This window comes from Triplophysa rosa, linkage group LG6 (assembly GCF_024868665.1).
Source record: "Triplophysa rosa linkage group LG6, Trosa_1v2, whole genome shotgun sequence".
Taxonomy (NCBI): domain Eukaryota; kingdom Metazoa; phylum Chordata; class Actinopteri; order Cypriniformes; family Nemacheilidae; genus Triplophysa; species Triplophysa rosa.
In genome coordinates this window covers 19,625,452-19,639,015 of record NC_079895.1, presented here as the reverse complement: position 1 = coordinate 19,639,015, position 13,564 = coordinate 19,625,452, and the positions used below count along the sequence as shown (strand labels likewise).

General features: G+C 39.2%; 2 protein-coding genes across 4 annotated transcripts in view; one reads left to right on the top strand and one right to left on the bottom strand.

Moving 5' to 3' along the window:
- si:dkey-230p4.1 (centrosome-associated protein CEP250) overlaps positions 1-13,564 on the bottom strand; it is a 97,853-nt gene that overhangs the window by 14,434 nt on the left and 69,855 nt on the right. For all 3 annotated transcript variants that reach the window (XM_057335243.1, XM_057335244.1, XM_057335245.1), the window contains exons 13-19: positions 10,759-10,915; positions 9,985-10,131; positions 9,683-9,792; positions 7,842-7,995; positions 6,380-6,573; positions 4,789-4,916; positions 788-4,701 (exon numbers count right to left, since the gene is read on the bottom strand). In XM_057335243.1, coding sequence (XP_057191226.1) covers positions 788-4,701; positions 4,789-4,916; positions 6,380-6,573; positions 7,842-7,995; positions 9,683-9,792; positions 9,985-10,131; positions 10,759-10,915 — 4,804 coding nt within the window. The remainder of the gene's footprint in view (positions 1-787; positions 4,702-4,788; positions 4,917-6,379; positions 6,574-7,841; positions 7,996-9,682; positions 9,793-9,984; positions 10,132-10,758; positions 10,916-13,564) is intronic.
- Positions 1-13,564, top strand: part of LOC130555221 (uncharacterized) — a 60,538-nt gene that overhangs the window by 40,324 nt on the left and 6,650 nt on the right. The window lies entirely within an intron of this gene.

The window sequence follows — 13,564 nt, the reverse complement described above, 5'->3', positions numbered from 1 at the left end:
TTCAAAGTTTTATCCACCGTTTGCGAATAATGGAGGCTGTTTTGAAGTGTTTTGATATTATTTCGGGTGCTGTGTCATATCCATAAATTAGCGGGAGTCTCCCGTTTGTTTATTTATCATGGAAACTCTCGTAACATTTGAGACCCGCGATCGCGGTGATCTTCTGTCAGGTTCGCGATCACGGGTCTCAAATGCTGACAGGTACGGTCATATATCATTAAACACGATACAACTATAGGCTATACAAACTATACGCAAAGCGTTGCCATCACATCCGGGAAATAAGTCAGTAAATTTGAGTAAAATCAAATTGCGTCACATTGAAATACTGATGTGGGGAGGTCATTTATAAATCACACGAGTCCCCAGATAATCCTAATCTTGTGCAAATGGTGCTAATGTGTAACCTAACGTTATGTCTCTAACCAAATTCACAAAAGGCTCCAACTAAGTTTACTATGCAAACTGCTATCCAATCATAGCAGTGGGCATTTACTTCCAAGTCTTCATGGCGGAACGCCCATTCAAACCGATCGTTTGTAGAGCCGGCCTCAAAACCCGGGAAGAAAATAGCCTATTACTTATTGATGTTGATGTTTTTGAATGTAAAAACCACGCGAACGTCATAAGTAGACCTCATACAACAGTATAAAACAATAAACAAGCCCAGTTCATCACACTTTTAAAAGCTCCTGGGTGCCAATACTGCCATATGGTCTGTAGTAGTCTATCAGGTAATCTAATTCATTCATATTTACTGATGATTATAATCAAAGTAGTTGCTTACCTGTGTCACGTCTGTTCCTGATTGCGTTCTCTTGTGCTCTTGCTGTCCCAGTCTCTCTTTATAGTAAACCAGCATGGCTTCAGTCTTCTCCAGAGCCACCCTGATCCGATCTCTATCTTTACCCAGCTCCTCTGCTCTCTCTTTCAGAGCGCATACAGCTATGTCCTTCTCTCTCAGTAGTCTGTCTCTCTCCTCTTTTTCTAACAGTACGATAGACATTTGTTTCTTTAACCTTTCCAAGTCTTCATTCTCTGATGTGCTCTGTTTTCTCAGTCTGTCTATGTCTGTCTGTAGGCTCTGTGCTTTAATCCTCATCATCTCGACATCCTGACCTTTTCTTGTCAGTTCCTTTCGAAGTGTCTCTATTTCTAACCATCTATCATCATGAGAATGATATTCATCATTTAAGTCTGTTAGCGTACCGTGACCACTATCAACCTTTGCACTTCGGTACTTGTTTTCTCTAACTTTACGTATTTCCTCTTCAAATTTGGTATTTAGCTCTTGTTTCTCTTTCTCCAACATTTCCACATGCTCTTTCAATCTCCCTGTATTTCTTTTCTCATCTTCAAACTTATCCTGCAATTTAAGTCTGACTGACTCCTCTTTGTAAGCTGTTTCTCGATTGCTCCTTAACTCTGTTTCTTTAACTCTGTCCGACAACACCCGTATCTGTCCGGCATTGCGCTCCTCATCTTGCTGTAACCTCTCGTTGTTTCTTGTCTCATCTTCACGTCTCTCCTTAATCAGTTCTGTCTCCTCACTACATGTTTTTCCGAGGAGCTCCAGCTCTTCTACTGCTCGTTGTTTCTCTTCATTTTCTCGTATCTTGTCTTCTTTCAGACCGTTCACCTCCTGTCTCAGCTCTCTGATCTTCAAACTCAGATCTTCTGCGTCTCGGCTCCTCTCCGCTGCCATAGAGCTGAGTTCAGTCCTCTGTTGTTCTAACACATCCATTCGAGCTCTCGATCTGGTCAGCTCAGATTCCTTCCTCTCAGCAATGCTCTCCACAACCTTCAACTCTTCCTCAAACTTCTCCTCTCGTCTATTTATTTCTTCCTTTTCCTGCATTCGCTCTTCTTGGTTCTTCTTGAGTTCTTCCTCTTGGAGTCTTAGTGCAGTCCTGAACTCTTTGTTTTCCTTTTCTAACATCTGAACTTTGAGTAGAAGATCTTTAGCTTCAGCTTGCGTCGCCCTAACGCATTCATCTCTGTTTCGCACCAGCTCATCCTTCTTTTCCTGCAGTATGGACCTGAGTCTCTCTCCCTCGTGACGACTCTCCTCCAACAGTTCCTTCAGAGTTGCCATCTCCTGGAGACCTGCAATAAGCCCCTCTCGCATCTTCTGGTTCTGTTCTTCCTGTTCCTTAACCTTTGATCGAGTTTGCTCTTTGGTTTTTGCTAAAACAACAACCTCTTCTTGTAAAGTTTCCAGCTTTTCTTTCACCTCATTCAGCGAAGAGCTCAATCTCTCCTTCTCTCGTCTCGCTTCCTCTTTCAGATCCCTGATCTCTCTCACTTTCCTTCGAAGCTCTGCAGACAGACCATCTCTCTCCTCCTCCAATTCTTTTACGTGAGCCCCAAGCTTCTCTACACGTCTTGTATTCTCCTTCATCAGGATACGTTGATCTTTCTGAAGATCTCCAAGTCTGGCCTTCAAGCTTTCTCTTTCTGTTTTCTCAACCCTCAGTTGAGTCTCCAGATGTCTCGTATCGTTCTCAATCTGACTCCGGGATCTTTTCATTCTTTCTTTTTCTTCTTCATTCTTCTCCACGCTGGCCTTGAGCACCTGGGCATCTTCTCGCAACCTCTCTACCTCCTCTGATTTTTCATCAAGTTTTCTTGTCAACATCTTTAATTCTTTACTCTGTTCATCCATCATCATCTGCAGTTCTTCAACGTTTTCCCTCTCCTGATCTCGTTCACGCCTGACCAACAACAGCTCTTGTTTACAATCCAGAAACTCTTCTTCTTTCTCTCTGCGCTGATGTTTTTCCTTCTCAAACACAGATTCTGTCTCCCGCAGACGGTTTGAGAGTTGACTGCTCTTCTGCTCAACCTCCTGCAGTTTTTCTCTCAAACTTCTCATCTCCTCTTCCTCATGAAGTACTCGGTCTCTTTCTTGTTTTTCTTTTTGTTGTAAACTCTTTTTCAGTGTCCGCACCTCTTCATCGCTCTCTCTTAGGAGGGTAGTTTGTCGTTCGAGATCTTCTTGTAGCACTAGTCGAGTTGTCTTGTCTTGTTCATTCTCTTCATTTAACTCATCAATCTTCAGTCTCGATTGTCCCAACTCAAACCCTTTCTGAAGGAGCTCTTCTCTCAATCTCCGCTCCTTCTCTCTTTCTTCCATCTCGTGGATTTTTCTTCTCTCCTCCCTTTCCTCCCAACTTTTTCGGTCTTCTTCCATCTCTGCCAACTTGGCTTTCCATTTGTTTATCTCTTCACGTTCTGCTTTTAGCTTCTGTTCAAATATGTTTTGTTCTTTTGTTATTTTGGTTTGGAACTCTTCTTCTGTCTTTTTTTCCCTTTCTAGCATTCTCTCTTTTTCTCGAACAACTCCCTCCATTTTGGTCTTGAGATCTTCTAATTCTCGTCTCAGTTGTTTCTCCTGTTCCTTCAGCTCTGTTAGCTTCCTCTCCATCTCTCTCTGTTTCTCTATCTCATGTTCTTGTATCTGTGAGTTTTGCTCGTGTAAGAGTTTTAGTTGAATTTCCTTCATCGCAGCATCAGACTTTAGTTTCTTTATGATCTCTTCTAATGACTGAATTCTACCTTTGAGATCTTCAATGTCATCCTCTATCTTCTGTAACTCTTCCTCTCTTTCTCGAAGACGTTCTGTCAGTTCAGCTTTCTCTCTTTCCGAGACCACCTTTACTTGTTTCTTCTCTTTCCCAGTATCGCCAGCTTGTCTCTTCCACCAATCTGTGTTGTCCTTCGCCTCTTTCAGTCTTAGTTCATACGTTTTCTTTTCTGTGAACAATGTGGTCTGTAATTTTTCAATGTCTTGTTCTCGTTCTTTCATGAGAAATGACATATGTTCTTTCTCTCTCATCAGTTCCTCAAATCTGCTTTTGAGTTCCATCAATTCTCCATCTTTCTGCTCCAGCTGTCCTCTCAACCTTGTTTCTAATTCATCTCTTGTCTTTTGTCTGCTTTCATTCTCTTTGGTTTTCTCTATTTCTCTCTGTCTCAGTTGAACGTTATGCTCCTCCAGGGCTACTACTCGTCTCTCAAATGTCTGTTTCTCTTTTAACTCAATTTCCAGACTGTCAATGACTCTCTCATGTGATTGGACTTTTAATTTCAGCTCTTCAATGGCTTCCTCTTTCTTTCGTATGTCATCCTCTTTCTTCTTCAATAGATCAGACATATTAGCCCTCTCTCTCTCTGTAATCTTAAGGTTCTGGCTTTCCATTTCCACTCTTTCTATAAACCTATGATTCAGCTCCTTTTTTTCTCTCTGAATCTCATTTTCTTTCTGCTTCCACCTCTCGATTTCATCATACGTGACTTTCAATCTTCGTTCGGCTGTTTTCATCTCGGCTGCCAATTTTGTTTGTAATTTCTCTAGTTCTGCATTTCTCTCGTTCAAGAGGTCTAAAAGCTCTTCCTTTTCTTTTAATAATCCATCTACCCGATTCCTTAATATCTCCACTTCTCCATCTTTCTGTCCAAGTTCAGTGTTCAGAGCTTCTCTCTCTCTTTGCCAATTTTCTCGCTCTGTTTTGTTCTCCTCCTCCTGTAGCTTGTTCTTCTCTAAGGTTTGCTCGATGTCACACTGAAGCTTTGTGAATGCTGACCGCCAGTTTTCTATCTCTCTTTCACTACTACTTTTCTCCTCCACTGCTCCTTGTTTTTCTCGTTCTCTCTGTGCCGTCTCTCTCTGCAGGTCTGTTTGTAGACACTGAATCTCTCCTGAACAAGGAAGGGAAGAGGAAAATTACACTGAATGCAGTCAAGCTATGTGAGCCAGAAGACTACGTAAATATATCAGGTTCTGACCTTGCAAGACATCTTTGGTCTGTGTAAGCGTGTCCACCTGTGTTTGAAGCTGACTGCACTGTATCTCCAGACCTGAGGCTTTTTCCTGAACCTGAGCCATGTTCTCCTGGAGACAAACCACCACACCTCTGAAAAGACAAAAGCAGACCACAATATAATGTAGATCTAGAGCAAAAAATTACCCAGAATGTTAAACTTGTTTTGAAAAATATGCCCTTTCATCTGTTATCAAACGCCACCATTGACTATCTTAGTAGGAAAATTGCTTTATAAATTTCTTTGTTCTATTGAACACAAAAGAAGATATTTTGAAGAATGTAGGAAAGCAAACAGTTCTGGGGCACTTTTGACTACCATTGTAATTTTTCCTACTATGGTAGTCAATGATGGCCAAGAACTGTTTGGTTACAAGCATTCTTCCAAATATCTTCCTTTGTGTTCATCAGAACAAATAAATGTATAAAGCAATTTTTCTACTAAGATAGTCAATGGTGGCGTTTGATAACAGATGATACAGATTTGGAACAATTTGGGATTAGGTAAATAAAGAGAAATAAAAGATTTTTGGGTGAACTGTCCCTTTAAAGGGATATTTCATCCATGCTTTTATCCAAAGCGACTTACATTGCATTATACTATACATAGTATCTGAGAATGTGCGATCCCCAGGGATCGAACCCATGACCTTGGCGCTGCTAGCGCCATGCTCTAACCACTAAGCCACATGAAAGATAATGAATAAGCTGAATATGACTTTCTTCTTTAAGAATAATGCAGTCGGAGTTGTAATACCACGTATCCTTTTTTTCCAAGCATTAGAATAAGAGTGTAATGTGGATGAGATTTTAAAGCTCCAAAAAGTGCATCCATCGATCAAAAAACTGCTCCACGCGGCCGTGGGTCTAATACAGGCCTTCGAACCCGAATCGATGCATTTGTTTAAGAGAAATATCCACATTTACAACATTATTAACGATAATGTCTAACTTCCGTTATCCCTCGCCTGCGCGCGAACGTGAGGGTTGTTGTTCCGGCAAATGACGCAGTAAATTCTAGTGACGAAAGCGGCTGCGTAGATGAAACAGCCAAACAAATTGAAAAATGCCTCATTCGTCACCAGAACTTACGACTGCGTCATTTGTCGGAACAACAACCCTCTCGGAAGTTAGGTAAATATGGATATTTCTTTTAAACAAATACATCAATTCGCTTCAGAAGACCTTTATTAAACCCATGAAGCCGTGTTGAGTAGTTCTTTGATCGGTGGATGCACTTTTTGGAGCTTCAATATCTCGTCCACAATTTACTCCCAGTCTAACGCTTGGAAGAAAAATAATACATGGTATTACAATTCTGACTGCATTATTCTTTAAAGAAAAAGTCATTTTCAAATAGGATGCCTTGAGGGTGAGTAAAACATGGGGAAATTTTGTTTCTTGGATGAAATATCCCTTTAAACAGATTTTAATGAACTATTAAGAATTCTAAGAAATATTATAGGAAATAACATTATAAGAATATAATAAGATGTATTGTTATGTTAGAGAGTGCCTTTTTCATACTAATAAACACATATATAATCTCACTCTACCCGAGTTCCTCTTTGACTCGTGTGAGTTCCTCCTTCTCTCTCTCAAGTGAACATATTGTGTCCTCCAGTCTCTGGCTCTCTCTCAGCAGGTCATCTCTTTCTCGCTCGGCTCTTCTCTGCTGCTCTGTCGATTTGAGCAGTTCTGCCTGGATGCCCTGTAGCGCTTTCATCACAGTGTTGTTCTGCTCTGACACCTGACACGCAAACACAACACAACACAACACAACACATTAGTACAAAACAAAATATTTAAAAGTCAGCGCACAATATACATAAAAACAATGTACAGTGAGACTTTTTATCACAAATATAAAAGGTGGCCAGATGGTCTGTTATCAACGTGAATTTGTTTCGTTTTGTGATGATGACAGGCTAACTACTTTCATTAAATGGATAGTTCACCCAAAAATAATAAATTCTGCCATTATTCACCCTCATATCGTTTTAAACCTTTTTGTGACTCATACTTATGTGAAACACATAAGATATTTTGAGAAATGTCTCAGTGGTTTTGTGTCCATACAATGGAAGTCAATGGGGGCCAACGTTGTTTGCTTACCAGCATTCTTCAAAATATCATATTGTTCAGCTCAAGAAAATCATAAAAGTATAGTGATATGAGGGAGAATAAATAAACTTTCCTTTTTGAGTTGAACTATCTGTTATATCCGTTTTAAGTATAAATTTAGCTATAGCCACCTTGTTATCTATAATAAATATTTTCCAAAGGCCTGCAAAAAAACAAGCAACCACTAGTCACCATTTAAAAAAATTGACCAAACAAATATTCCAGAGAGCTGTGACAGTGTCAAACTATTGACCATTTCATCGGATGCGCACACGCCTGACACCCATTTAAACTTCCGGTTTCTGTTTGGCTAGTGTCTAATATAACTATTTATATTTTAGTTAATTTATGTTAATATTTATTTGTATTATTATTTTACTGTGTAAAATTGCATTAAAAAAAACGATTTGTTGAATTTTCTTGTATGTTCATTTTATTAAATAAACAATTTGTTGAATGGGTCCTGAATTTGGTCACATTTAAACAAACCGAATGGTACATTGACATCAAGCTGTAGAGCTTGGTATCGGAGTCTAAATTCAAAATATTGGAGAGAAGTTTAACCAAGTAACGGTTCATCTCGGTTTCTTTTGATTGCTATCAGAAATAATCTACAGGCACTCTATTGTTTGTGAATGTGTACCAGAAGTTAAGATGGAGGTCACAAAAGTGTGCATGCGCAGTTACGTTTGTTTATGTTGTTAAGATGAAACCGTCTATAAACTACATCTTTTCTAAACTGGCTGTGATTTAGGCACTTTGTGCAATTTGGCTCAGTGAGGACAGAAAAATTACCTGTCGCCTCATATCTAGCAAGAACACAGTGTAAAACCATTTTGTTTCTGGCATCATAGTCTCATTGACAGAGCTGTCGGTGCCACCTGAATGTATCACCTCTGCAATTCTTTGTTCATTGTTGGCCTTCTCTTCCATGAGAGCGGTCACTTCCCTCACTCTCTCCTCTTTCTCAGTGTCCAGCTTATTCTCCAGCTCTCGCTCTCGGCCTCTGAGCTGCTGTAGGGTTTTCTGCTCCGTCTCTCTCCATTCCCTGGAATGCAGTTGGGTCATCAGCACAACAGCAGCAAATCATAACTGGCTGTGAAAACATATGACCAGCAAGCAGCTGCCAAATCTAACAGCTGTTGAAATAAACTAACATTTACAGTGTCAACTAAACCCCCATGTATTCATTAGTTTTCCCAGCAAACTCCTCCAAGCTCATGGGTGACTCAATTAGAGTTACAGGCACACTGCAGATTTCTAATTCACATTTTTCCTACATTGTGCATGAGAATATAAACAAAAATGTATATCACAATAATTATATTACATTTTATTATATATTATTTTTATAGTGACTACTGTCTTATAAACACTTTTGTTATCTTGTCAAATATTGTCTAGCATTTATTATGGTTGTTTTTTAATTCTTACATTTTGTAATGCAAGACAATTTTTACATTGTCGCTGTCCTTCCGAAACCTCAGATGTCCAAATTCAGTTTTTCATGGTTAAATACTGTGTTGGTGAAGTTGACAAGCACTTTTAATACTTTTTATTGGTTAGATATTTGCAAAACCCAGTGACAAACATAAAGGGGGACTAATAATGATTCAGGGTAATAATGATTCAATGTGTGTGTGTGTGTGTACAGGTTTAGCTATATTTGTAAGGGCTAAATGCCCTCAGTAATACAGTGAATTATCATTACAACCGACTTGTGAGGACATATTACTGGTCCTCACTAAACAAAAAGGCTCACAATTCGGTCAAATTGTTATTTTCTTGAAATCTAATGTTTTGCACATGTTTGTGTGATTATGGTCTCTGTACAAAGCGTAGCAAAGATCTAGTTTTTTTTACAGCGGCTAGTGTTTATTACGAGTACATTTTGACAGAAATGTGGTTTTCCCCAGTCGTTGTTCAGGTATGTTAAGTCGTTTTAGAAATTAAACCGGAAACTAATATCCTGACTTCTGACAACATCGGAAGTTCGTTACTATGCTTATGAACAGAGATAGAATATATCAAAAGCCGGATACAAAATCAATGGGTGTGTGTGTGTCAAATATTTTCATGGGATCTATTAGCAGTGCTAATTGTAAACTGTAATGATTGCCTGTAAGATTATAAACACATTCCACATAGAAAGATGACAGAATTATTGACAAATAATAAGATGGACCGGCATCAGAAGTAGCTGTCATTTCATCCGAAGGTTTGTACTTACACCAGTACTTTATATTAAGAAAATGTTTAAAGGAATATCATTTGAGACTATGAGATATTTAGTCAGATAACACGATTAGAGTTATTGATCAAATTATCTACTTTTTGTAATAAATCAATCAAAACAGAGTGTATAGGGGAAGCTTATAGAGCGAATTTAACCACTGTGGCTCTTAGGACACAACGTTCAATGGGTATAAAACCACCACCTACTTTGTTAGAGAAAGTTTTTCATTGTACGTGTACATTTGACAATAAATGAAATAAGAGCTGCACATAATAGTGAAATACTATAATTTCAATATTTATATATTTTATTTGAAGAGAGACCATTTTTAACCAAACAGCCACTGTTGTCAGGCAGATTCTTTGTGCAAGCAGCCTTTCCATTATTGCAGAAACAAAGGGAATGTTTCTAAGCTAAGACTTCTCTTAATGTCGTATTTCCAATATATCAATATCTGTTATGAAATCCTAAAACAGCTCACTGTAAAACAATGTAGCACCTTAAATCATTGGCCTCCAGAGATGCTGTCTTCAGTTCCCTGTGCAAACTCGCCATCTCAGAGCCAAATGCCTGGATCTGGGCTTGGGCTTCTGCCACCTCCGTCTCTAGCTGAGAGGTCAGGAAGAGAAAAATCACACCTCTCATCCCTCCAACCCAAACCTGGCCCTACCAGCAACTCAATCTGGCATTGGATCAAGTAATTAAAGGTAAAAGGACTATGACAGCTTGCGGGGATTTGATCACGCCCCCAGGCAGTATAAGTGAGCTATGCTAAAGATGGGCTAAACTCGCGTGACAGACCTGCAGAGCACGAACACTGAGTTCTCTCTTGTCCTTGGCAAGGGCTTCATTTAAAGGGGCCATTCTCTCCAGGGCATCTCGACCTTCTGCCAGCTCTCTCTTCAGCTGGGCTTGACTGGAGGACAGGCCCAATAATGACTCTCGGGCCTGGAGAGAACAGAGGGACAATGAAGAACAAAATTAGGGGATGGATACAAGGAACATACACATGAATAAAACATTATAAACAAACTACTCAGATTAGACATCTCTAAAAGAAAACAAACAACACAATGACAGAAATGTAATGTTAGGATTATTTAAAGTAGGTGCGCCACTTCAGGATTTCTTGTGAATTATAGCTGGCATGTGTGGCGGAGGGACAGATCCAGGTCGCTGTGACAACCAGCCTGGGCATAAAACACACACAGACACAGAATACGGTGAGCTTGTTCTCCAAGAGCTAACTACATGTTTCTCCATCTGAACAGATACCAGCGAGGACTAAAAGACTGGGAAAAGGGGACACACTACTCTGCACCGTCACCACAACACCATCACCAGGCACCGGAGATCTCCCACGTGCACGTTTTCACACAGTTGTCAATAAACTGCCCTCCGGGATCTAAATATCTGCTGTCTTGTGTCTGTGCTTTCTCTTACCACCCCACACGTTTTGATCAATTTGAAAAAAGGTAACTCAGGAATTTTATCATGCCAAAAAGAGCAGCCTGTTTGAGATGCTAACTGTAAAACATACTCAAACCTCACTCCACTGTTATGTTAAGTGTTTACCTTTAGTAAAGAATCTTTTGTCTCGGCCGCCTCCTGCTCGGCTCGTTCTCTGTCCAACTTCTCTCTCTCTAGTGCCCCCTGCAGGCTGTGCAACTCCAAACGACTGCGTGTCTCTCTCTCGCTCAGCTGAGTGACCTCCAGCATCTCTGCCTCCACTCTGAACCCCAATAACAAATCATTTATACTTTATAATTGATAATACCTACAAAATAACTTATGGAATGATTTTGTAGACTGAATTCAAAAGGAATTGCAAACTGCATTTGCAAATGTATTTTCTATTTGTTCGTGTCAAAATTGTGACATAATTCAATCGCAAAGCGATTGAAAGTACAATGTCTGCCAAATTTCAAAAGGAAATGCAAAGTCTATTTGCAAATGAATTATCTATGTCTTACGAGTTACGACCCTGCCATATTTAAATCGCAATAGCAATTCCCCACAGCTAGAAGACAAAAATAACAATAATGGAACAAACGAGGATCAGATGCAAGTTTCATACAGAGAAAGTCTTTACAATGAATCACAATTGCGGCACTTAAAAAGTACAATTTAAAGAAGTTCAAAGGGCTCGATAAACAGATGAACACAAACAGTGGTCTGGTGATCTCAATGAGCTACCAATAAGTCATATTGAAGCAGTGTGGATTCATAATAATTACATTAATTTCTCAGGTTGGTGCATCACCTGATGGGCTCATTTACTGCACATGTTGTGGAAAAGGCTGTTCGGAAATTAAATGAATGTTTAAATACAGCAACAACTCCATCGAGTAATTTGTAGATGACAACTACTTCTGTGTCCAGCAAACTCACTAAAACACTGGAGCACAAGTTTGTCTTTGTCTCACTATGTTATGATACACAAATAAAGAGATGTAGAATTTACGTACTTTTGTCATTTATTAATAACTTGTTATATGCATAATGAACAACAATGATAATGCAGGATGCTGTTTATTCATACAAAGTGAACATGTTTTGTTATGGTTTACAACAGATATTAATCATGATGCATCACACGGTCACAGTGTTGTCAATAAATGTCATGTCCTAGCTTTTACTTCGGAGTACTGTGAGAATAAATACCATAAACAAACAAACATGTGTAGAGGAATGTTGCAGAAGGTGATGATTATCCATCCTGCACCGAAGTGATGCCGCTCTGAGACCAGAGTTCCAGCGCAAGTTATTTCCAAACAAAAAAACACTGAAAACTTGCACTGTTCTCAACGGCGATTGTGAGTGCAGATGTGATAGTTTACAAAATAGCAAGGCAAGCGTTAACTTCACTTCTAATGTGTTTAGCTGTGTTACTTTCCTACTGTTTCTAGTTCCAGTCGACGGTGAATGACGTCATTTCCCCATACAAACACGCCCCATTGTATAAGCCCACCCCCGCCATTGATTGACAGGTTTCTGTACAAGTCAGATGAAACGCAAATGCAAAGGGATTTGCGATTTCATTTGAGTTTTGGCAGGCTTAATACGCGACGCCAGAGGAAGTGAAATAGCATATGGGGAATTGCTATTGCGATTTAAATATGGCAGGGTCATAACTCGTAAAACAGACGTAATTATTTTGCAAACAGACTTTGCTTTTCCTTTTGAAATTTGGCAAACATTGTACGCTCGTGTAAATGCAAATGTTTTGTGAATTATGTCACAATTTTAACACGAACAAATAGAAAACGCATTTGAAAATGCAGTTTGAAATTCCGTTTGAAATCAGTCCACGAAATCATTCCATAATAACTGATGGCTGAACAACCTCAAATGATACAAATAATAGCAAGGTTTCCATTACCCTTCAAAATGCGCAAATTGAAATAGCGCATTGAAAATACGCCCAATGGACACACGTAAATTTTGTAAAAACTCCCATGTATCGCAAAAAAGTTCTTTTTCAGTTCGTTCACCAAAATGATTCGTTCAGATTCATTCACTGATTCGTTCAGTGACCATTTCTATAATACGCCAACAGGTGGAGAAAAAGAGTTGTGTTATGTCAACGAACGTATTAATGGACGTATAAACTGATTACAGGCTTTATTAAAATGTGTCTCTGATCTACTCATTAAATAAATAAAATAAGTCTAAATAATTGGTTCAGATGACCAACGCACAAGGTTTTTCTGCATAATTAAAAAGTTAATTGTGTGGTCATTTACACATTCATAAATCTGGGATTATTTTAAACATGAAGTTTATTTATTTTAAATAAACAAGTGTGCAAAGTAGCCTACCTGTAACTGCGCTTTGCATCCGCGTTATCCTGATTGCTGAACGAGACTCACATGCTAAATGACCGACCTACCCTGTACATTCTCGTTCATTTCGTTCATGAAAGACATGTACCAGTTCGTTCAATTTGTTCATGGATGAGATCTATCTCTCTCGTTCAGACTCAACAGTGACTTGGTCAGTGTGGACGTATTCGTTGAGTGGAAGATCTAACCAATTACATGTCCCTTCACAGCCAGAACTGGAATGCTATTTGCTGACGTGACGCGAATGAGAGCTAACAAATACTTGTTTGTTTTACAGCTTTTAGAGAAGTGCATGACATCAACTAAACGTAATGAAGTTGTTTTTATTTGAAAGAACAATAAATGATACAAAATGCACACAAAACACCTGTGCTTGCAGTACAATAACTGAGTAAACAGGGCTTGACATTTTCCATGCAATAAAAATGACAATGTTAATCAACCAATCATATGCTCTGTCAAAGCTCACACTCGAACGCCATTGGCTCGTGCTTTAGACACTCTTTTAAGCCAAGACGCTCTGTGCTCGAGGGAGA